This window comes from Phoxinus phoxinus (genome assembly GCF_949152265.1).
Source record: "Phoxinus phoxinus genome assembly, chromosome: 12".
NCBI lineage: Eukaryota > Metazoa > Chordata > Actinopteri > Cypriniformes > Leuciscidae > Phoxinus > Phoxinus phoxinus.
In genome coordinates this window covers 28,742,352-28,766,898 of record NC_136887.1, presented here as the reverse complement: position 1 = coordinate 28,766,898, position 24,547 = coordinate 28,742,352, and the positions used below count along the sequence as shown (strand labels likewise).

General features: G+C 35.7%; 2 protein-coding genes across 9 annotated transcripts in view; one reads left to right on the top strand and one right to left on the bottom strand.

The window, feature by feature from the left end:
- The window catches only part of rnf44 (ring finger protein 44), a 19,915-nt gene extending 9,010 nt beyond the window's left edge, over positions 1–10,905 (bottom strand). The window contains exon 1 of one of the 7 annotated variants that reach the window (XM_079630684.1): positions 10,768–10,905. The gene's annotated coding sequence lies outside the window, so the exon portion shown is untranslated. Of the gene's footprint in view, positions 1–2,811; positions 3,259–5,327; positions 5,649–10,767 lie in introns of those variants that run through there. The other 6 variants (XM_079630682.1, XM_079630687.1, XM_079630681.1 and 3 more) reach the window with 6 other exon arrangements.
- On the top strand, positions 8,854–24,547 carry cdhr2 (cadherin related family member 2). Of its 2 annotated transcripts, XM_079630678.1 has the most exons (31): positions 8,854–9,094; positions 9,649–9,714; positions 9,956–10,021; positions 10,135–10,274; positions 10,431–10,484; positions 10,565–10,654; positions 12,169–12,258; positions 12,344–12,466; positions 12,659–12,802; positions 13,107–13,182; positions 13,372–13,490; positions 13,680–13,898; positions 14,017–14,172; positions 14,806–14,964; positions 15,047–15,108; positions 15,297–15,540; positions 15,700–15,939; positions 16,182–16,254; positions 16,395–16,979; positions 17,432–17,503; positions 17,620–17,669; positions 17,840–18,000; positions 18,287–18,383; positions 18,487–18,575; positions 18,692–18,760; positions 19,377–19,524; positions 19,681–19,802; positions 20,296–20,409; positions 20,516–20,599; positions 23,275–23,338; positions 23,802–24,547. In XM_079630678.1, the coding sequence occupies exons 2-31, from the start codon at positions 9,663–9,665 to the stop codon at positions 23,961–23,963; spliced, it is 3,924 nt and encodes a 1,307-aa protein (XP_079486804.1). In that variant the 5' UTR covers positions 8,854–9,094; positions 9,649–9,662; the 3' UTR covers positions 23,964–24,547. The 2 variants fall into 2 exon arrangements, with proteins under 2 accessions (XP_079486804.1, XP_079486805.1); XM_079630679.1 differs by lacking the exon at positions 23,275–23,338.

The window sequence follows — 24,547 nt, the reverse complement described above, 5'->3', positions numbered from 1 at the left end:
ACTCCAAATAAAGTACACTCCAACCTCGATATCCCTCATTTAAATAATTTCCGCCCGAGGTATAAGCAAATAACGGACGAGGCCTGATTGAGTTGCTTTAGTAGCATGTTGAAACTCATGGTTATAGTGGTGGTGTGACATTTCTGAAACATGCTCGAAGCGGTTGACCAATCACAACACATGGTCCAGATCAGAGCACATATTGTGCTTTTCGGAAGGAGGGGCATCATAAAAACAGAAGTGAACAGAGGTGTGTCTTAAAATGACAGCAGATTAATAAACCTGCTGCCGTCATTAATGTGAATAAAACAATCTATTTAATTCACACAGACTATGCACTGTATTTAATTAATGTATGCAATGTATGTAGCATTTCTAATTTAGTGCTTATTTAGTCCAGGCAGGTCTAATTCATTTGTTTTATTGTAGTTTTGTAACAGTTTCTTTGTCTTGTAATAGTTGAAATAGTTTATTTGTCTTATTTTTTTACTGTTTACTTCAGTAGGCTTGAGTTTTTTTTCTCTCAAGCTAGTATTCGTTTTTTTGTGATATTGAAATTGGTGACAAAAATGTATGAAATTTCAATAGTATTTTATTACCATACAAACCTTGTTTACTATATTGTGATATATTTAGTACAAATATTAGGCCTACTTGTATCGTGATATAAGATTTTGGTCATATCACCCACCCCTACTTGCTGCTTAACTAGCATAGTACAATGCATTGTTGAAGAAATCAACTAGCTAGTCACCACTGTTTCCCAAAACCGTATTGTACCAAATCTGTCATTCAACTATGTTGGTTAATGATGTCACGCAGATAGAGTAATAGCTTATTTTAATTAATCAGTTTATGATAAAAAATTAATGCCAGATTTGTTTGCAATAAGTGTCTTATTTTCTCTTTTTTCTCAGTTATTTAGCTTAATTTCCAATTCAATTATAGGCTCATTCTTGTGTACTACAGCACATGCGCGCTCTTCAAAAACGGTGCTTTAAATCTTTTGACAAACTAAAGATGTAAATTAAATTTGCATATATTCAAAATGAAAGATATAGATTGTCCTAAATGTCAGCTTGTTTATTTTGCTCAAGATAAGGATTAAGTCATGTAAATAAGAAACAATGCTTCTAACAGGTCGAAAGCTGCTGTTCCCACCACACAACTTTGCAATGCTATTTGCAAATGTTCGTTGAAACTATGGTTTCGGGAAACACAAACTTGTTGAAATATGCTGATAACAACGGAACTTGCGACCATAGTTGGCTAACAATGCTTTTGGGAAGCGCACCCCCAGAGCGTTACTGACAGACTGAGAAGAGAGGTGCTGTAATAACATGCCTTTCAAAACATGAGGCAAATTAGTCTTGTGATGCACTTATTCTTTAGCATGCAGGGAACCCAGTTTAAGTCTCATTTGCATGATGTTGCATCTATATTTTATTTTTAAGTCCCATTTGCATGGTGTTGCATCTATATTTTGTTCACAGATCCTTTTGTTCTGACCTGAATCACAAGCAAACGCAGGGCACAAACATGGAGAATGAAATTGAGAACACATTTTCAGTACAAATTATTTTCAGTCTATTGTAGTCAGCTGAGGTTGATAAACATCTGTTGTAAGGAAAACAGATGCATTTACATTCTTCAAAATGTCTCTTTTCATATAAAAAACGGCATACAAGCTAACAACCATTTTTGTGTTTTAAATTATTTCTTGAAAAAATGACCCTGGACTTAAAATGTGAAGACCTGTATAGCCTACTTCTCTCAAAGCAAAACAGCATTTAATATAAATAGGTCATTTTCCATTTGAAACCAAGAACAGTGAAATACTGATTGAATTAAAATATGACTCAAAAAAGCTGCATTGTATTTTTTTATGGATTGTGACATTGTTTCATTGTGTGTAATCCTTGAAGTAAACCAGAAGAGCATAAAACCAGCCTTTTCAGGCAAGTAGATATCACACTTCACTGAAAGGCATCAGAATGAATAATTAAAATATTATTTATATTAATTTCAAATAATTTGAATTACTTTTCTCTTAACAAAATCAGTGAAGTGTGCATGATTCACACAAGCAAAACTTCTCATCACACTATAAGACATTTAAATGTTCAACGCCATGTGTAAAATAAGAAAACAAGTAACAGAAAATATTTACAAACAGTGTTTAATGGAAAGACGGGGCTGATTTGCCACAAAGAGGGGGAGCTGTAACTTCAACAACAAAAGCGTGGATGGCCATGTGCTCCCACACAGACAAAGCAATAACAAAGGAGCGCCACCAAACCTCGCGTGCCTCGCTTTATCAAAAATAATCATTTGAAGGGGCTTGTGGATTTGATTAAAACATGGTCCGTGCTTCACATAAGGACAGTGCACATTTCCTGTGAGTAAAACAAATTAAATTGTCACCGGGGCCCATCAGTAGATCAACAATAGCACAAAGAGTCGCAAGGCCGAAGTTTTACAGACGCGCGCCTAGCTCGTGCAAACATCCGCAGTTGCCCTCGTGCTTTTAAAACATGTTCTCAACACTACAGGGAGTTTATGCATTACATAAAATGAATTAAATCAATCGCATGGACTTCCAAAGCCCTAACTGCTATCACTAGCATAGCCCGAGCAGATGAAGCCCTAAACAGGAAATGCAGGGATGCACCCCTGACAAAAGAAACATGGTTTGGCTTGAACGCCACATTTAGACAGTCTGCAATGTTTGAATATCAAGAGTGTTTTCGGTTTTATTTTAGCTGATACATGACAGCTTTGTGTCCAATAACAAAGTATGATCTCACCAACCGAGCTTACTTGTTTTCAATGGCGCGCGAGTTTCCGATTCGTCCACGCGCTGCTTGTTGGCGACTAAAACGATGCAGTTTGTCTTGTTTGATGAATTTACAGACAAATCCAAAAGAAATCGCCCAGGTACACTAGAAAACAGTCATGGTTAAAATGAGGTATCGTCCGTTTCCTAGTTCACGTCCACGAGCTTGAGTTTGTTGTTGAACAGACGTTGAGCTTCAGCATAGAAAGAGAAAATACATATTCTTCCGCAGCCTAACATCCGTTAACTTATATCCAACGAACTTGTAATAGCGTGCATTTGTTGTTTCCTTTATTATTACATCCGATGCATTCAAACTGGGTATAATCTGTGACATGGGTGCTGTTCAGTATTGTTGTGGTGGTTGTGTGCTGCTACTGTGCTTGTATATAGTCACGCCTTCTTCCTCTAAAAACTACCACGCAATAGACAGACAGCCAGTCACTTTTTAGATGCTGCTGTTTGGTCGAATTGCTCCAGCCATACCAACCTTAAGGGTGTTTTCACACTTCCTCTTTGCTAAAAACAAACTCAAACCTCTTTAAGTGGTCCAAAAAAGTTGATTGAATTAAAAAGGGACCCAGTTGTATTCTGTCCGTGGACACTAGTTTTTGGTCCAGTTTAGCTGCAGTCCATTTTACAATTCACATTGTGTTTTTCAAGAGAACAAGCTAACTTCAATACTGTATTGAAATATTTAGAATTATTATTATTGAGCATAATTAGATATCATGATAGATTAATTAATAGATTGATATATTGCTGGCGTAATTTATTAACTTTAATGCAAAAGTGAAAATAAAGTGAACATGGAGTGTTTTTTGTTCACAATGGTTCACTTTGAAGTTATTTTGGAGCATCCATAAGTCAAAATCGCTGTCAAACCAAGAAACAAACTATAAGCTGCTCCCCAAATTGTTTTGCAATCCGACAGATGGAGTCAGTTGATTTGTGTTGTGCGGAAGTCAAAACATTAACCATAAGCATGGCAGGCAGTGCAATGTTATCGTGATGATTTATTATGCCACTGACATTCATTTTGAGGTTGCGGGTAGTCCCAGATAAAGAGGATGTTGTTTGTCACAAGGGATTTGTTGCAGTGATCAAACAACAGTGATGCAACACAGTCGTGTTGTATATTACAATTCAGTGAGACAGCATTAATTCCTTTAAAACAGTACAATGCACAACATATAATCTTAAAGCAGTTCAAACAGCATGCTAAACATCACCAAACAAACCATTATTGCAAGTGGAAGTCCTTTTCTGCACTCGTTGAACCATCTCATGGTTCTCTAAAATGTTTTCTTGAATTGAAACTGACCGTCTCCTAGGCTGTTCATGTTTTATAATGCTTAATAACAAAATCAAGAATATTTCACTAAACCACTGTATTTTCATTATAATTTATATTAATAAAATACTATAGCCTAATTTATGCAGCAAAAATATAATAAAATATTAATTTATTTCTTTTAAAAATGTAATATTATTTTACAATATAAATATTGATTGTATTATTATCACCATTGTTATGATTATATAAAAAGAGCAGAAATTTATAGAAATCAGAGTAGAATAGAAATTCTTTACATTCAGCAGTTTTCTGGTGATTTTATTACATAAATTAATTTATTATAAATATATAAATTACCATTGCAAAACATTTTAAACATTGTTTTAAATTATGGTATAACAATGATAAGAACACAATGTTTATTATTAGTGTTATTATCACTGTGTGTGTGCTAAATGAAAAGCAGGGGGGGGGGGGGGGACTAACACAGTTAGTCTAACTGTGTTCTCTCTAGCAGTTCTCATCCGCCTCTCCATCAGAGACAGTGTGACACAGCCCAGGCTGTTACATAAGCCTTGCGCCAAATGGCGAGCCGGCGGACAGAATCACATGCAAGCGTCTCAAAGCGGTCAGAGTAACATCTCGTTTATTCAATGCACTTTAAAGTTCATTAACTGACATAAAAAAATATGGACTTAAGTTGATGTAGAAAATGCATCATTCAATGCACTAATGAGACTGTAGAAGGAAGGCAAAGTGCACCATTTTTCTTTTCTTATTTGAGTTTAATTCGTCTGAGCACGCATGGGTCTGAATAATTTTTGCAGCATTTTCTCTCGTGTGGATTCACTGCAGAGAAAACGCCGCAATGTAGCCTAACCTTCCTTCCTAATCTTTAACTCACGAGAAAAAAGCGGAAAATATTTCCGATTCTAGTGAAACCTGAGCTGCGCGTGCACACAATCACGCACATCGGAGACAAGCGCGAGACAAGCAACCCCGCGTCCAATCCATCCGTGCACTTCCAATCCAATGTAAACATTACAGCATTACAGCAACAAAACAAGGAGGGGCTCAAGGCTTTAGGGGAACAAGATATAAAAACACCCTGATACCTATGTGCGATGCATTCAAGACCGTGAAAACCCACGGAAATCCACGCCATCAACACGAAGACTCAGGCGCGTGCGTTACCTGATTGTTAATTTGTGAGCATCGCAATCGCTGACATTTCTCCTTGTAATTCTTCACATCTCTCCCATATTCGGTGCGGCATGATCCTCAGCTGTTCCTGTTAATGGAACATTCCGTGGATTTCACCATTGATTTGTGAAAAAGGTATACAAACTGGAGCTCGCACGAAGAATAAAGGCAGAATGCGGCATTACTCTTCGCATCTCGCGCAAAACAACCACTCTCTGAATGCATCAGACTTTGGAGAAACCAATGCACTCGGTTGAACCCAGTCTCATCCGCCGCCTATTTGCGTGCTTTTGTGACATACCCCTATGTGGGGCATTTAGAGGCCGCTTGCTCATGGCAAGCAGTTTGAGCATTATTCCTCATAAAATAAACAGTGGTTTAAAAATAACCGTAAAAATGATATGATCAGTCATGAGCCAGTCATGAGTCATCAACCATAACTTGTGTTTTTACATTACTTCAACTCATCAACTTTTTTTTTTTTTTTTTTTTTACAAGTTATACAAGTGTTAACTCGATTTATAAGTCAGTTTAACATATTTCAAGTAGAAATTTAAATATGAAATGGTCCAAATGAAATGGATAGATTTTTTTTACAGTGATAGTAATACTTCTATTTTATTTGTAAATAATCCAGTTGTCCAACTACAGAATATTTTTCCGTGTCACTAACTATTCATTACTAGTACTATACTGATTCTAGTATTTCAAGTATTGACAAATACTGAATTAGTCACTATTAGCCTATTCATTAACTTATTGTTAGCATGTGCACTTTCATAGTTGCAAAATTTACAAACAAGTAATTGAATCCTACATAGTTATTGTTATTCTTTAATAGATACTAATAATTATGTACTAGAATATAACAAATAAATACTATAGTAAAAGTGAAATAGATACTATTAGGATTGTTAATCTTAATCGGAAAAAAGCCAAAAAAATCTCTTTGCTGTCTAGGAGATGTTATGATTGTATGTGTGAATTTCACGTTCATAGGTATATTGAATGAACAATCAATGCAAGTGAATGTTTATATATGATTTTCAATCATACCATGGATTGAAAAATGTAAGAAACTAAATAGATACTCTAAGGAATACATGTTCAAATGGCTTGCCACAGTTGTCTTGCTCTACCGTAAACACTGTACAAGTTTGTCCTCATGAACTCCCAATGTCAAGTCTCGGTTAACAAGATCAGGGCTACAGTTAGGTCATTGCATAGACTGTGCCATTATCCTATTCTCCACATTGAATAAAAATGCATAAATGCTCAAATCCTTGTCGAGCATCCTCTATGACAAAAATAGACAGCTGACTGGGATATATTTGTTTACTTCATTACGATGATGATGACATTACCTGTGCTCTATTTTCTTATTAAAGCTGTTTGCATCATAAGGGAGGCACATATGTCATCTTCAATTTGATTCCTTGCATCCATTATGGAAAAACTAATCAGGGTCACATTACGTAATTGCCAGTCTATGATTCGAATGTGCTTTGCTTTGTCTCCCTCTACTAGCCAGACGAGGAACAGCAGACACTACCTAAGATGATTGACACACGATACACCATCATGTCATTCTCGCATTGTTTCTTCATAAAACAAGATGTTAAAGTTATTTGAAGTGTGTTTACTCTTCTATAAATCTCACACCATCATATAGGCTACTGAAGTCTATTTTTAGAGCCTGCGTCGTCTGTTTATTTATTTTGTGTATATTCTTAAACATTAAGGTCTAATAATAGGGTGTTAGTCCATACTTTTTAGAACCGTTGCTTAGTGATATGGGTGCCTTGTTGCCAGCAATAAATGAGCAAAACACTTTATTGTCACAGAAAGCTATTCAATAAATGATTATCTAAACGGTGTTCATGTTTATAACAGATAAACCAACCTTTCGCACTTACTTATTACAGTGAAAATTATGACATGATGCCTGTAAACACTATTTCTTTTCCCAGCATAATTACACAACGTGCCTATCATTAAAGACTTGTGTCTTAGGATGATGATCACTGGGCCTCACCTATTTCACGTCATTGTGCGAGGTCATAAACCAAAGTCTAAAATGATAAGATTAGGATGGCATATTAGTGTACTGCAACACATGTGGCATGAACAGGTCACATTTTACAAAATGAGGACCAGTAAACAGATTTATGAGAGATTTATGTATTTGAATGTACTATTCTAACACACTCACATTCTTTAAAGTCAGAAATGAAAAGCTGAACGATAAACTTCAATGGCAAAAATGTGAAATTTGTTACAAATAGCAGTAGTTACTGGATAGTGATTTCTATGTTTGTTTGTTTACAGATTTATTCCTCCATGACATACATCACCTGTATATATATATCTAATATTGATCTATTTTGCTATATTTTGATTTAATACAAAGTCATAGGCCACACAAATTTGCCACATATGAACTGTGAAAAAGAAAAATGTTATCGCTAGAACAAAATTAACCTGTTAAATATGAAAGTATTATGCAATCATTTAAGACTTATCTTCGTTTATAGAACCTTTTCGCATAAAGGGTTCTTTAAAATTGAGTCAAGAACCCAGAAACCAACTGAACCTGTTTTAAGAGTGTATACACATACGCTTTGTGTGTGTGTGTGTGTGTGTGTGTGTGTGTGTGTGTGTGTGTGTGTGTGTGTGTGTAATATTTTCATTCAAAGTATAATATTGTATTCAGTGATACAGAACTATATGCTCTTGTATAAAGCACTGATCTTTTTAAATGATTTGTATACATCATTCAGTGGTATGAAGTCAAAATAGAGCATATGTTGTTTGCTGCAGCTTAATGGAATTAATTTACTATAGGATTAGTTGATCTTCAGGGCTCGAGTGGGTTTAGTTTGATCCCTCATTCCACAGCATGTCCAGTATGGTAAACACCAAACAATTAGAGACAAACAAACACAAGCTTTTCTGTCAGTCCCGGGAGAAAGTTCCTCCATTGTTTTTGTTTGGTAGCGGTAAAGATTCTCCCAGGGGAGAGTAATCTTTTGTCTTTCTGTCGTTAATTACGAAGGCCCACGAGGGAAGTGTTCTCATTAGAGCCGGGCAGAGAGTATAGGAGGTTCTTGAATAGCCAATGAACTCATTTTCTCCCTGGAATCTCTCACACCACATTTATGTCCAGCTCACTGGGATGATGCCAAGAAAGAGCCAGAAAATAAAATCTCGATCCGAGGACGCGCGGGTCAGCATTTGGCTTAGGAAGCAGATGCCCTATAAACACTTCACTAGAAATGGTGGTGTGCCATGTTCTTGTCCTCTGGTTTCTTATAGCTTTTATGATCTCATCTAATCAGGTATAATGAAAACGTTCCAGTTATTTTCTATTCCATGCAGCCTTCATTAATCTTGTGTCTTTGAGTTTGCTCAGGAGTTGCTGAATTAATGTGTGAATGGACTGGATTATTCTAGACATAATCTGTTGTGACATTTGTTTGCCTACCCAGACTTGCTGCTCCGCTAAACCGTTCTCTGAACACTGTTTTAGGATCTGTTTCTGTGGTGCCACTAAGCAGCTTTATCATCTGTCTACAGGGTGCGAAGACCGCCTTAAGCACGCAGGCTTTTCTTCCAGCGTTGTTAATGATTAATGTTTACAACTGAAGGACAGTAATAGCCAGTGATGCACCAGACAAAGGTCTCATATATTATATATTGTTCCCTCATTTGAAGAACGCAACTTGTCGGAATAGCACAATAAGAGCAAATTGGGCACGGTAAGTCTTCATCAGCCATATCATTTTTATCTTATTATATCTATTTATATTCAGTTACTGCCATTTAGAACAATAGCCTATATTTAGGCTATAATATCCGGAATGAACTTTAATTCGCATAGAGTACTTTTTCATGAATGATGGGTTTGTACTGAGATTTAATTCAATTTTGATTGCAGACTATGATGTCTTGACAAATCTAATCTCATAGTCAAGGAGAAATATTTGAGATTTAAAAAAGAAATAATTTGTGATTTTATTTAGTTTTTGGTGTTCTAAATGAATTAAGTATGTTATGATATTCAACCGTTCCAGAGCTTGAAATGTAAGAAGTCCCGAAAAATAAAAAAAAGACAGATTTTGTTACTATGAAGTACTTTGTTATTACAGTTTTGTTACTATTAATAAGTATCAGGGCTTCTGCTTTCTTTTTGTTTCATAACATTTGAAAAATAAACCAGCCAAATAATCAAATTTCTATCTTCTATCATTTTGGAGGTGGAAATGTTTTGCGTTCAATGGTGATTTTGTGTTTCGTTTCTTTGATTTTACAGCCTTATAGACAGACATGGGGAGGATGGGGACACCTTTACTTCTTCTTTTCGTTTTTTTAGCTTCTGGTGAGTATCAGAGAATTAGTCAGTGTCCATTTCATCTATCAATTAGATGTGACTTGTTATACTGCACTTGCTCAAAGTCCAAACCTAACAATGATAGTCTTGAGTGGAGAGAAGCCAATGTGTTTAAGTTTCACTTACAGAGAAGAATTCATAAACGTGGTTCTTTAAAATAAGATTTGTTTTCTTCTTACATTTGCTTTCTTATGACTCACATGCTGGTTCATATTTGTGCTTTCTGCAGCGTATTGTAATTCTGTCCCTGTGATTGACATGGCTGTGGTAGATCTGAGAGAAGATCTTCTAGTAGGTCTGTAGGCTACATCAGCCCTTTCAGTCTCAACTGTTAAACTCAATCCCATTTTGCATTATTTTTTCTATACCTGAATGTAACATTTTCCCAATGATCTATGAACCTGACAGGCGAATTTGCATTTCAAATTAATGCAACTGATCCGGATAATGACCCTCTAACATATGGTATCATGGGAACCGACGCTAGTTATTTTGACGTCAACAAAGCGACTGGTGAAGTCAAAATCAAGAGTCTGCTGGACAGAGAGGTAACTTATCTAGTTAGTTAAGAATGTAAGGTCTGCCTTCTATTTCTGAATTGAGATGAAGGACAATAATTTCCACAACAATTTTATTACAATTGCTCTTCATGAAAGACGATCAGTTAGGCTAACTTTGTGAATGTCTGTGTTTTCTTTTATCAGTCAAAAAACCTCTTACTCATACAGGCTGTGGTGAATGATGGCGTTTATGGGGATGTAAGTTGGGAATATGAAAGTATTACAATGGTCAGAAAATCCACTTCCCTGTATCCTAATATGTATCTCTGCCCTTTTAGCAAACAAAAAGCGTTTATATTGCTGTGGAAGATGCTAATGATAACGCACCTCTATTCAATGGTCTGCCCTACAACGTAGAGGTCCTAGAGGTGAGTTTACCATGAGCTCTTTGTCCCGTGGTGTGTAATATATGGATGTAAAAATGGATTTTTACATTTGTACTTTGTAAAAAAAAGTTGAACAACTTTTGTCATTTACTCACCCTCATGTCTTCCACAACAGGGTCGTTGCTTGGGTTGGAAAAATATATACAATGAAATGATATATTATTGTTTTGTAAATTTAATTTCTCCAAAAATATATATAGACCCCACGCTAAATGTACATGTTCAGGTTGTAAACTCTGCACAGTTATTAATAGCATAGTTTGTTGAAATCTCAGGATTGACAACAGCCCCATCTACTGGCCAGAACGGGTACTGTTTAAAATGTGTTTTAAAAACGCGGCGCTCATGCTAGGCAAAAAGCGAGTATAATAAAAGCAGACAATATTATTTGAGTACTGTTATGACAGTCTGCACACAAGTTCTTATGGATTAGTGCGTTCTTGTGAATAAATGTTCTATAAACCTACAGTAGGACTGTAATGTTTGTGGAATGTGCTTTACTGAGCAGAAAAAGGGAGTAAATTGCTCTATTAGCTGCAGATTACTGCTACAGTCTGGAAGCCATAGAATATAACATTTAATTAGCCTATTAAAACCTTTATATTTTGTTTACCTTCATTAATTAAAAAGTGTTAGGTCTATATCATTATTAGGCAATAGGCATACACAGCTATCATAAATAATTACAATTCAAGTCTAATTTATTTGTTGAAACCTGGAGATAACATCTTTTTTTTTCAATAAACAATATTTATAATTTAATTATTAATTTTCTCGTTATTCATTAAAATGCATTATATCAGCATCATAGTGTATAACAGTCATTGCCATTCAAGTCATTATAATTGGTAAAACCTGAAAGGCATAGAAAAAAATACCAATATTGTTTATTTTCTAGACAGTATACTATATCACCCAATATTACACAGCGTCTATTATTAAATACTAACAAATCATTACAACTATATCTGGTTGATCTGTGATTCATTCACAGATCGTCCTATTCTCGAGTCAGTCCAACTTGCATGCAGAAGTAAACAACTCAGTCTATCCAAATATTATGAGTGTAAAACGACACATTTAAATCTGAATGACAGGAGACTGATATCGTATAGACCACTTTTATGATATTTATATGGTGCAATTGAGTCCACTTTGAAGCTTAATACTTTCAGACAACATCATTTAACTGAATGAGTGACAAGTAGATTATTCTGCATCTTCTGCGGAAGAAAGTCAAACGAGTTTAGGACAACATGAGTGTGTGTGAGTAAATGCTGACTGAATCTAATCGTTTAAGAGGAGTCAAGGTTTACAAGCTGTGATGGTGTTGATCTTGTGTGAATGTGAGCTGGGCTAATTCTGTCTGTAATCTACTCCGATTTAACTTTACTCTTTGTCTCTGAGCAAAGAGTAATCTTCAAGAATTGACAATGTGTGTCAGTTTATTTATTTTTTCACATTTATACATGATGTTTTCCTATTCCCTCCTTCAGAATGTAGCTACGGGCAGTTCACTGTTCAGAGCCACCGCCACAGATATTGATTTCGGCACAGCTTCTATAGTGTCCTTCAAAATTGATGAGGTATGTTCCCTTCCATGGCATAAATTGCATTTTCACTCTCACATCTCACATTAATTGTATTCATAACACAGTATGTTTGTCTTAGGTGGTACCAAATGAAGGGGCTAGTCTGTTTTCAATTTCTGCGACCACTGGAAATGTTGTTCTGGAGGGAACTTTAAACTACACTGAGAAAAGCCCTTTCTATCAGATACGAATCAATGCATCTGTGAGTATGTATTTGTGAAGTAATCATATTTAGGTAAGTGAAGGGCTGTTTTTAGAAATTGATTGAGGGAAGATATCTGTGTATGGAATGCACAATCAAAAAAGGTGCACAATCATTTTTAAAAGCAAAACGAGCAAAAAGCAATACATACATTTACTGTGTCATGTGCAAAGTGTTCATTGGTTTTGTCAGGACGGTGGTGGAAAATTGCATGGTGAAGACAAAGTTCAATCCACAGCAGCATTTGCATTCATTACGGTTAAAGATGTGGCGGATATCAACCCACAGTTTCTGAATTTACCTAACTTTGCTGCTATTGACGAGAATTCGGATGTGGTGAGTGTTGTATTTTTTGTTTTGAAATTAATTTTGTCATGCTGTACTTCTCTACTTGTACATCACAATGCAAAAACCAATGCTAAATGCAAATAATAAAATGAAATGTAAAATAAAATGAAAACTTTTCAACCTTAATCGACTATGCAGTTCATATTAATACATTCCAATATTTATTTCAGTGTTACTTTGTCAGCTAAACAGTTTTGGTACTCTGTTTGGGTACCGCTTGAGATCCACTGGTGTAATATATATAAATGACCTCTCACCTTTGACCCTCTCACCATATGCTGCTTCATCTCAGGGTGTGTCAGTCTTTACTGTGAGAGCCAGAGATCCAGATACTGGGGTCAACGACAAGATCCGCTACAGCATTGAAAGTGAGTCAGCTGGACATTTTATTTTATAGTTGCAATTGAACTTTGAAATATGAACTTTATATTTTGTCTCTAAAATTGAAAAATACTACCCATCATTAAAATATATTTAGTAGGTTTATACACCCTTAGTAAAACAGCTTTTTCAAATTAATTTACTTTTTGTCTGTCTTATTTTGTCCTTTTACACAGATACTAATGCACCAGATCTGTTCCAAATCATTGAGGAGACTGGTGTAATATCTGTCAAAACTCAATTTGACCGTGAGGAGTTACTGGATATAAATGCTGTTGTAGTACTGCACATAAAGGTGAGTTTACTGACTACTGAATTTGATGGTATCCTGTTATCATTATATCAGAGTGATTACTATTTGACGGCAAACCAATAGCACTATATACTTTTAACTTTAAAATTGAAGTGCCTATCATATCCTTAGATTTCTATGAACTGCACTTTTTTTTATTTTTTGCTCATATGTTTTCTTCCTGTACTCCAGGCAAGTGAGACACACCCTAATGTGGATGGAGTTATTGCAAGCACAGTATCAGATTTACAGATTTCTATTGGCGACATCAATGACAACGGCCCTGAATTTTATGAGTGTGAGAGTGAAACCTGCACGCAGAAAAACAGCTTCACAGGCAATGTTAATGAGCATTCGTCTGCAGGACTGGCAGTAAATGAACTGAATATAAGAGTCAAAGATCCAGACCAGGTTTGTAGTTACAACACTTGGATACAGCACTTCTTCTGAGGAGATTCTGTCTTTTTTTATTGAAATTATGACTATTATGTTGGATTATTAGTTGATGTTGAACTTATTTATGAACCAGGGGCAAAACAGCGAGTTTATTCTCGAACTTGCTGGACCCGATAAGGATGCGTTCCATGTCAGTCCCATCTCTGGGTTGGGAGAGAGTTTTGTACAAGTGACAATAAAAGATCCTGATGCTGTTGATTATGAGAAGAAGACAGTAATGCTTGTACAGGTATGTATTTGAAGGTGTGTCTCTGGAGATTAACCAAATAAGATAACCAGACTGTTACTTTGGAAGATGCCAGAATGATCCCAGCTTAGTGAAAAGGACTTTGCCTACTTAAGATCAATTACTTTTAGAGTGATTACAGATATTGAAGAGCATGCCAGGAACTAATATTGGGGATCTACTTGGAAACCAGGAAATGTTTGATTATTTTAAACTGCATGGCAATTATGTCTGTAACTAGCCACAAAACAACAACAATTAACTTAATGCAAGTAGTATAATGTATATATTATTTGAAGAGAAAATGTTGTATCACAGCGTTGGATATTTCAGTCTTTGTGAATTTCTTCTTTGAATTTCACTTCTATGGTTCACAACATTTTAACTGAACTATTTTGGTTGGTGAAGTAAAAAATAAATAAAAAAAATAGCTGTCCAGTTTCCCCCAAAAAAATGTTAGTTAGGATGCCGGGAGTTTAGGATGATATTTTCCTAAACATAGACAAACAGGGGTAGGCCTAGTGTTCAGAAAACCTCTTTGTAGTAGAAAAACTATGTACTTCACCAATCAAAAAACAACTGTTGAATCAAAATGATAATAAAATGCACTTTTTATGCTTTATTATATCTTCCCAGATTATTGCTAAAGATGCCAGTGCAGACTTCACCTCTATGGCCTCTGTCACCATTAACATCAATGATATAAATGACAACTTTCCTATGTTTGAGGAGGATGTTTATGTTGCAGAGGTTAATGAACACTGTGAAGATGGAACTGTTGTGGCTACCATTACTGTAAGTGCACTTTCTTTATACCTTTATCTTGTCATGGTGAGTAAAATTGTATCTTGCACTCACTAATGTTCTGCTTTGACAGGCAACAGATGCAGATGCCTTGGATGATGGCAAAATTACTTACAGATTGATGCCAGAAAGCATGTATGTTGAATATTCAGTCTGATATTGGTTAAGCCAAAATTATTCAGTTACTTAGTCAGTGCAAGTTTCTAGCGAAATTTGTGACTGTTCGGGGTTAAATGTATTTAAATCATACTGGAGCATAAACAATATAAAGATGACTTCAAATGTTTTTTTTTTCTGTTTTTTCCTTCTCAAATTGACTTCAGGCGGTCGTTATTTGATGTCTATGAAAATAATGGAACTATCTATGTAAAAGATGGAGAACGTCTTGACTGGGAAGGCACCAATTCCTACTCGCCCACCCTGCAGGCCTTAGATTCAAACCGCCAGATTGGTAGCACTGTTGTGATGATCGACATTATGGATATTAATGATCAGACACCAGAAATGAACAGAGAAGTTTATGAGGCCTATGTCAAAGAGAACGACAATTTGGAGCTTCAAATCAAGGTGACTTTATGGATGTAACTGATTAAAAAAGCAGCGTAGACATCTCAAATGATGAAAACAAATTGTGTGAATGTTCTGTATGACACTTTTATCCATGTAACTACCATGTAATAGAAGTCTCCTTATTTTCTAAGACCTATTTTTGAATTTTGTTGATAGGCTATAGATGGAGATAAGCCAAATACGCCAAACAGCAAAATCCAGTATCACATTAAGGACAGCTTTTTCAGTAGAAACTTCACCATAGACCTGGACACTGGTTTGCTCAAAAACAATGGTCAGTTGGACCGTGAAGCCATGGACCCTCTTATAAAGGGTGTGGTTGATTTGACGGTGCTCGCTTCAGACATGGGCACACCACCCCTGTCCTCATCAGCCAAAGTGACCATCAACATTGAGGTGAGAATCCGGCATTTATACAGTTAGAGATGTAACTATAGTACTTCATGCAAGTGCCCCCTCAAAACAAATGTAGTTATGCTGAATTTGACCATTTATTGATCGTAATTATTCGTATACATTTAAATGTTTATACCTTTTCATATATGTAGCATTTATTTATATGCAGTTTTTAAAATAGATATAGAAATATATATTTGAATACAATTAACTTATTTTCTTTTTCTTTCTATTTTTCCCAGGATGTCAATGACAATTCTCCACAGTACCTGGATCCTGCTCCCAAACCCTTTCATGTAAAGGAAAGTGAAAGAGGCAAGTATATTGTTGTGCTTTTTCTGAACAAATTTCATTAAGATTTTAACAAATTATTTCCATATCTATAAAATAATTTTCAATACCTATGATTTGCGAAATATCTTGTGAAAACCGACACTTCTTGTTGTTCCTTTTAGGGATATTGGTTGGCTCTCTGCTGGCTCACGATGCCGACCAAACGGACTTGAATAACCGCATCATTTTCAGCATCACTGATGGAAGTTTTGGGAGTTTCATATTATTTTCTGAGCCCCTCAGTGAAGGTTACAGAGGCAACATCACGGTGGATCCTGCCATTGAGCTGGACTACGAAAGTGACCGCAAGACTTTCAATCTGAAGGTGGAGGCCTCAGACTTAGGTCAAAAAAAGGCTACAATTGAAGTGCAAGTGATAGTGGACGATGTTAACGACACTCCGCCTGTATTCCCATCCGGCATGACCCTGAATGTAAATGAGAACAGCAACTTGCCAGAGACTCTGGCAACAATCGAAGGCAAAGATGTGGACACCGAACACCTTCTAGAATATGAGCTTATTTCTACTGAATGCCAGTGCAATGGCACCAGAGGGCCGTGTCCAGAGGAGTGGTTCAAAGTTGAGCGCAACGGCGATGTGAAAGCAATTAGTAGTTATGATATTGACTATGAGAAATGTGATAAAGTGTTCTTGACTGCCATGGTGGTGGATCTTCTAACTGAGAAGGGGAAGAACAGTACTGAAGGTGTGTTCTGTTGCTTCTTACTGTCTTTCTTTCCAGCATTGTTTTTGTTTTTTCATAGTATGTTTTGTTGTAAAAGGAATAGCTCATCTCCAAAATGTTCTAGTTTGTATAATTGTCTTTATTCCATGGAGCACAGCAGGTGTTTTCCATAGAAAAAAAATGGGATGATAATTTCCATTTTCCAATTTTTGCTCCATTTTGATTTTAAATTCAATTTCTAGCCACATATAGTCAAATTTGCCATGTCATGATTGTTTATGTGGCACTCTTTTGTCATCAGTGATTTAAGACTTTGAACCCTAATCATTAAGAAAAATACAGGACTCAAACAACATGAGGATGAATTATTATTTTAAGTTTAACATATCGCATTTACATTTTTTTATATATATTTTTCCCCATCTCTCAATCCTGCATTAAATATTAATAAAATATTGTTCTCCTGCTTATAGGGATTGTGACTATTAATATTGTGGATATCAATGACAACGCCCCAGAGTTTATTGCCTCGCAGGAATTCTATGGTAAAAAAAACGATGCCATCGTGACCTTGTTTTTATGTGAATTAAAGCATAAAATGTATACTAAGTAAATGTATATTATGCTTTCAAAAAGTTGTAACACATTTCTGCTTCTCCAGTTGTAGTCATTGAAAAAGTAGAGGCGGGCACATCTGTCGCCAGAGTTTATGTAAGTGTGATAGTTTACTTATTGACAATTTGAGGTCTCTTTATATCTGTCACTCTTTGTACTGCAATATACATTTATCCACTGTTATGTAATTGTTTAAGTGAGAATGCAATGTCTCTAAGTCTCCATAAAGTATGTTCCCTGTGTTTATTTCCTCTTACCCTATTAAGGCCAAAGACAGAGACACGGATGAAAAGAACAGGAAAACCACCTTTAATGTTACCAGGGTGACCTTTATCGGCAGTGAAGGGAATTCCACAGAAAATCTGTTTCTTTCTGCTGACAGTCCCGCTCAGGAAGATGCTGAAGGAATCTTCACTACACATATAAGGTGAGAAATTAACATTTGGAACCTGTTTGTAATTCCTTATTGTAAGTCCTAATGTGGTGCGATGCAACAAGTTTTTAACATCAAATTATTTGTCTGTCCACATTGAAGGAAGTCAAAACAGAATCAGAAAATAGAAATTGTCACATGTGCCTCAGTCAAAATGTCGATGTCCCTGGTTAGGGAATAACTAATTTATTGCTTTTCGTGTCACTGAGGACAAATGATTGTAAACGCACAGAGAAACTAACTCAAGATAAACAAGCAAATGCCTCTTTATAATGTCCAGGTCCCAGAAGAAAATGGATAATAATAAAAAAGGGAAGTTCATGGTGGAGGTGCTGGCATTTAACAATGATGGTCTCAGTTCCTCCTCTGTGGTTGAGGTAGATAATTTTCAGCCTTACAATTCATTCATTCATACATTCATTCATTCATTCAGTCAGTCTTGTTTGTTTTTGGTCAATTTCTAATTGCATTGTTTTGCAGCTTCTCACAGTTGACAGCTCCTACAGGGTCAGTCTCAGATTTAATGCGCCTGTGTCTGAAGTCAATGAGCATTTGGGTAAAATCAGAAAGTAAGGAAATATGAATCATGATTATAGTTTGTTTATTTATGTACCGGTAATACTTTTTTTTTCTCACAAAGATTCAGGCCAAAAAAGTAAATGTGTGTGTGATATATCTCTTACAGTATTCTGACAAGTGCTACAAAAGCAACGGTGGAATTCTTTAATGTGTTTAGTGAGACTCGTGCTCAACGGTAAGATTCCACCCCCCACATCCCCATTTATACATATGTACATACAGTAAACTAAAATGAATCTCACTAAACACATATACGCCAGGAATATCTGGACTTTTCATTTCATTCCGATGTTGGAATTTGTAAGATCCAGCAGGTGGCGTGTACATCATAGAATAGTGAATCCAAGTCGGTTTGTATACCCCCCCCCCCCCCCCTCATAGCATTACTTTATCAGTTTTTTTATAGAATTTATCGATTATAGACTGAAAAATTGTCATCCTTCGCTCACTCTCATGTCTTTCCAAACCTGTATGACTTTATTTCTTCTGTGGAACAAAAAATGTTTTAAAAGAATGTTCACGCTGCTCAGTGTTGTTATTGTTGTTATTGACTACTGTTAACTGAAATAAAATAAAATATATTTATTAGATAAAAAAAAAAAAAAACGTACTAAAAACGTGATTACTATAAAGCTGAAATAAAAATAAAGCTAAATAGAAAAAAAAAAAAAAACTAAATTAAATTAACATGATATAAGGAAATATCAAAATTACTCAAACTAAAAGTACCGTGAAAGCTTAAAAATTATTTATATGTGAATTAAAAGCAGAATTTGTTATGTCCTTTGCAGAGCTCAAGAGACGACTGTTTTGGAGGCATATTTTGTGTTCAGAAATGGCACGGCTCTTGACTATGATGCAGTGACCTCAATCCTGAATTCAGAGGAGGTCTATAGGGAATTTGGATACCAACTAACCGAGCTTGGATTTACTGGCATTGTAAGTAATTAAAAATAATAGGTTAATAATTTCCCTTTTCAAAACACATGATGAATTATGATATTCCAAAAGTTAAGCATGAAGGCCAACATTGTTGTTCAAAACATTAAGCATGACATTTTTTATTAAAAAAAGTTTTTCCGATTCCCTTAACAGTCGACAACCATTACTGAGTCTACAGAAGTCAAGACAGAGGTATTCATCATGATTGGTTTGATGGCTGCTCTGGCGATCGTTCTTGTTGTAACAACCACCTCACTCGTGTGTATCAGAAGAAAGTAAGAACTGCTGAATTACCACACATTATAGTTTAATGATGTTAAAGAAACACTCACTGTTGTGTTTGCATGATGCATTTGGCACAACTTATCAGTCTCTGATGTATACCATTTGTTTATATTTCACCTTTTGAGAAACTTTAAAGGCAGATTGTAAAATGTATGTTGCTAAAATTAGCAGTCATGCCTCTGAAGTTGGACAGGAAGACATTAAAGCTCATGTAGGGTGAATGTACTCTGCAGAGAACTTGAATGATCCCGTCTGTCAGACCTGTTTCCAACATTATGCATGGAGCCAGCATTATACAATGCCCTCTGACCTCAGTCTGGGTCACAAACAGTACAAATCTGCTAACTAGTTTCTTCAACAGATTCTAAAATAGCTAGCTCGTCTGATGTGCTGTGCACACACACACACACACACACACACACGCACGCACGCAGGAGTTACTCCATCTACAACTTTACGGTACTGGTCTTTTTTACCCTTCAGCTACAAGAGGAAACTGAAGGCAGCCAAAGCCATGAACTCAGCAGCCACAGTGGTCATACAGAATCAGAAGACCGGGCCTGTTGTTCCTGGAACCAACAAATACACCAAAGAAGGGTGAGACAGAAATAACAAGCTACCTAAAATGCTGGCCCAGTGAAATATCATTTTGAACTGGCATTCAGCAGCAGGCTGGTGTATGAGATTGTCTGATATTCCACAGAGCAAACCCAGTGCTGAATATGAATATTGACACAGCCACAGACCTTGGCTTTGATGAAGATGGCTCCAGCGCAGACAGAGAGAGGTACCGTGAACGTACACTATACACATCAAGCTGGAGACTCGCAGTGTAAAAAAAAAGACATTTTGCATAGGGAAAAAAAGTATCTTATGCTCACCAAGGCTGCATTTATTTGTTACAAAATACAGTAAAAGTAATATTTTTAAATATTTTTACTTAATATAAAATGTCTTCCAAATAGAAAATAACTTTTCTATTTGAATATATTTTTTAAATGTAATTTATACCTGTGATGCACAGCTGAAATTTCAGTGTCACATGATCATTCAGAAATTATTCTAATATGCTGATTTGGTGCTCAATAATTTTTTTTATTTTTATTATTATCAGCATTGAAAAAGGTTGTGCTGCTTAATTAATATTATTACTTTTAATAGACAGCATTTATTTTTAAATAGAAATCTTTCGTAACATTATAATTGTATTCACTGTCACTTTTGATCAAATTAATACAATTTATACAATTTAATTTGTATATTAAATATATATATATATATACATTTAATACAAATTATATCGTTTGACAAAAATTAATTTGAAACAGAATATTGTAAAGTAAACTTCAACTAAGTAGAAAATTACTTTATCTGGTCAAGTTAATTTTACTTAACCAAGTATTCCATATGTGAAATTTACTTAAAAAATATGCATGCAAAAACTTTTAAAAGAATACTTTATGAAAATGTTACTTATTGTTTTTTTCAGTGTATTAGTTACATAATATATCATATTTGTCTGGTCTCTCAGGCAGTTTGTGATTGCATATATTTATATTGGACAGTAAGAGGTAAAATATGATCTTATGCGTATGCACGCCTACTCTGAAAGGATCTGGGCTGCTTTTCCAGATAACGATGGATTTTAGCACAAGCGACTTTACGAACGTTCATGTTTATTTCACATGCGTTTCACACACAAAAAACGCACTAAGCACGATCGCACGCAGCTGTGCTCTAAGTGCTACTTAAGACTCGCTGTCCGCATGTCAAGTGCTGAAATGTCACTCTGTAGAACTGCTCGTAGCATTGTAGCAATTGTGTTTTCTACGAGGCCAATAATCTATAAAAGCACAAACCTTGCTGGTGGAGACACCAGCAAAATGGCTGAACCAAAAAAACATAAGACAAAATAACATTAATGTTATTTTATTGGAGGTGGAGCTATACAAACATATTATTTTCAGCAGGTTTAAGGGCAGTCATACAAATAAACCAAAACAAAAAATATGGGAGGATATTGCTACAAACCTGACTGCAACCAGGGGCATTAAAAGATCAGGGAAGGAGGTCAGGAAGAAGTGGCAAGACTTTGCCAGCCTTGCTAAAAGGAAAAAGGCATTGCAGAGGACAACATTTAATAAAACAGGTGGTGGGACCAATGATCCCCCCCTTCTTGCAGCAGAGGAAGAAAAGGCCTTGTCACTACTTGGCACAAGTGCTTCAGATGGCATTTGTGGTGGTATTGGCATCCATGGAGGAGTCAGGTCCTTCATGCTCAGAGATCAGTTTAATCTGCCATCTCCCAGTCCTCCAAACAACCCTCCCAGGCCTCAGCCTCCATCTTCTGTTGTCCAGACTGCAGCCACAACACCTCAGCAGTTTGAGAATATTTGTTGTTGTAGTCAGGACATATGAGAGTGTCCTTAACATGGAGGAAGATGAAGAGGTGGAGGAGGAGGAGGAGGAGAAGAAGGATAAAGATGGCATGGGACCACATGATGGCCAACCAAGAAGCAAGTCATTGACAGATTTTTTTTAGTTCATCCCTATATTTCCCCAGTCTTTGAAGGATATTACATCTTTTATTAATTTTTCCTGTTCATTCATTTAATTTAGATTTAAATTATTATATTATATTAAATTATTTCTTTCTTTTTTTTTGCCCTTTTTAATTATTTTATTTATAAATTCATTTAATAAAAAAACAAGTAATAAAGTGTACAATAAAGTACAATCAAAACCTTATATTATAATCACATTGCACTTGAATAAAGTTAAAGGTGTAATCTGCCGCTTGTCCTGCGGGTGACCTCATAACTATGTCTCATGACCTCATAACTTGGGGATTTACGATTTACTCCAGAGCACTCGTAGATCTACGATGATTTTACAGACCGTAATATCAAGATCAGTCGTACGATCTACTTTACGAACTACCGGTACTTAGGCTTACGATGCTTTTGGGAAACGCAGCCCAGGACAATATGATACCAGATTGCATATTCAAAAACTGACTCTGCTGTAAAATATGAAAGACACTGACCTACACTGGAAGTGTTTGCATGCATATTTATCTGGTCATGGAAGCCCACATTATACTGCACCGACAAAATAATTTTAAGATATGGCAATTGTCTAGAAACAATAGTGTGGTTCTCCATGACAGATGAACATCAGCATGTATCAATATATGTGGGCAGTAGTAGATTATTAGTTTTACTAGCAATAGTTTTAGTTAGATGATGTGGTGATATTGGTGACCCCATATTTCTCAGAATCACACTAAGCTATACCACATGCTAAATGAAGCATGTTTCTGGTTTTCTTTCAAGCTACATAATTGGTCCAAAATGTCCCCCCCCCCCCCCCCCCCCCATAATGTCACTTATGACTTTATAATGACCATAATGCTTTGTGAGATTCTGATTATGTATGTATGTTGTGTCTGTTCTGTTTTAGCCTTAATTCCCTGGACTACAACATTGATATGACCATGACAGAGAAAGACAATATGCCAATGATGGTAAATTTATTATTAAAATGAATATAATATACAGTGGGGTGCAAAAGTCTGAGGCCACTGGTGAAAAACAAGATAGATTTAAGTGAAGCAATGAATTAACATGAATTTGATCATTTGTATTCATAATGTAAATCAAATCATGATCATCAGGTTTTACATAAACTTGTGAATATCCAAAGAGCATCTTGTGCTTCAGTGGAAAGCAAAAACATCTGATCATCTGACATCAGACTAAAGGCTTTCACATTGTCACTAATTCGATTAGAAATTTTAACCTCTAAAAGTTTACAATACCCTAAAGATATTTAAATCAGACTTTCAGTGTGATTGCATTCAGACTTTTGGATTCCACAGTATTTCAAGCATATTTACTTGTGGTGCAAGAGTATAAATTTTGGGGACTCAAGTGCATTTGAAGTCTTTATAAGCTGTTTGGTAATGTATGTTTTCTGCTGTGCGATAGGTAATTGAGGAAGAAGAAGAAGAGGAGGAGGATGACGACAGGAGTGATTCTCTGTACATTGAGCCTTTGGGCGCTGCATTAGCCCAGCGAGAGAAGAAGAGAGGTGCAGACAGCCCTAGTCTCACTTTTGCAAACCCTTCCACAAACACCACTGATCTCTAACAATCAACCTCTGACCTCCACCTGTCTGCCATTTTATATGTGGTTCTGCCAAAAAGGAGAAAAGACTAAATTTCACACTATATTCTATGTCTGGCCAAACTCTAACTAGAGTAAACAAGACCTTTAAAGTTAAAGGGGGAGGGGAATTAAATGTTTGGAAAAGAACCATTCTCAATGCACTAAAAACAGACTTTGAAGCCTAATTTTACCGTTCATTATTTTTGTCATAATTTTCTATTCTCTTTTCATATTCAAGTCTAATCTCCAATATGTAATACCTAATCCTTCATACTTTATAAAGTTTTGTTTTACAGAAGAATGGAACTCTTTCAAAATCTCTTTTTATATTATTTTCTGTCTCTGAACAAAAACATAAACTTATAAAGTATAAGCTGCTTGTGTTCTCTGCCAAATATTACCTGGCACTAACCTGCTTAGTTTAGTTCTGATCATATCTTGCTAAGCCAGATTGGTGTCCAGGGTGTATATATCGTAAACTGTCTATATTTGTCAAAATTATTAATATTATTATTATTTTGCTATTTTACTCAAATAAAATTGATCATGTTATCAAAATGAGAGAC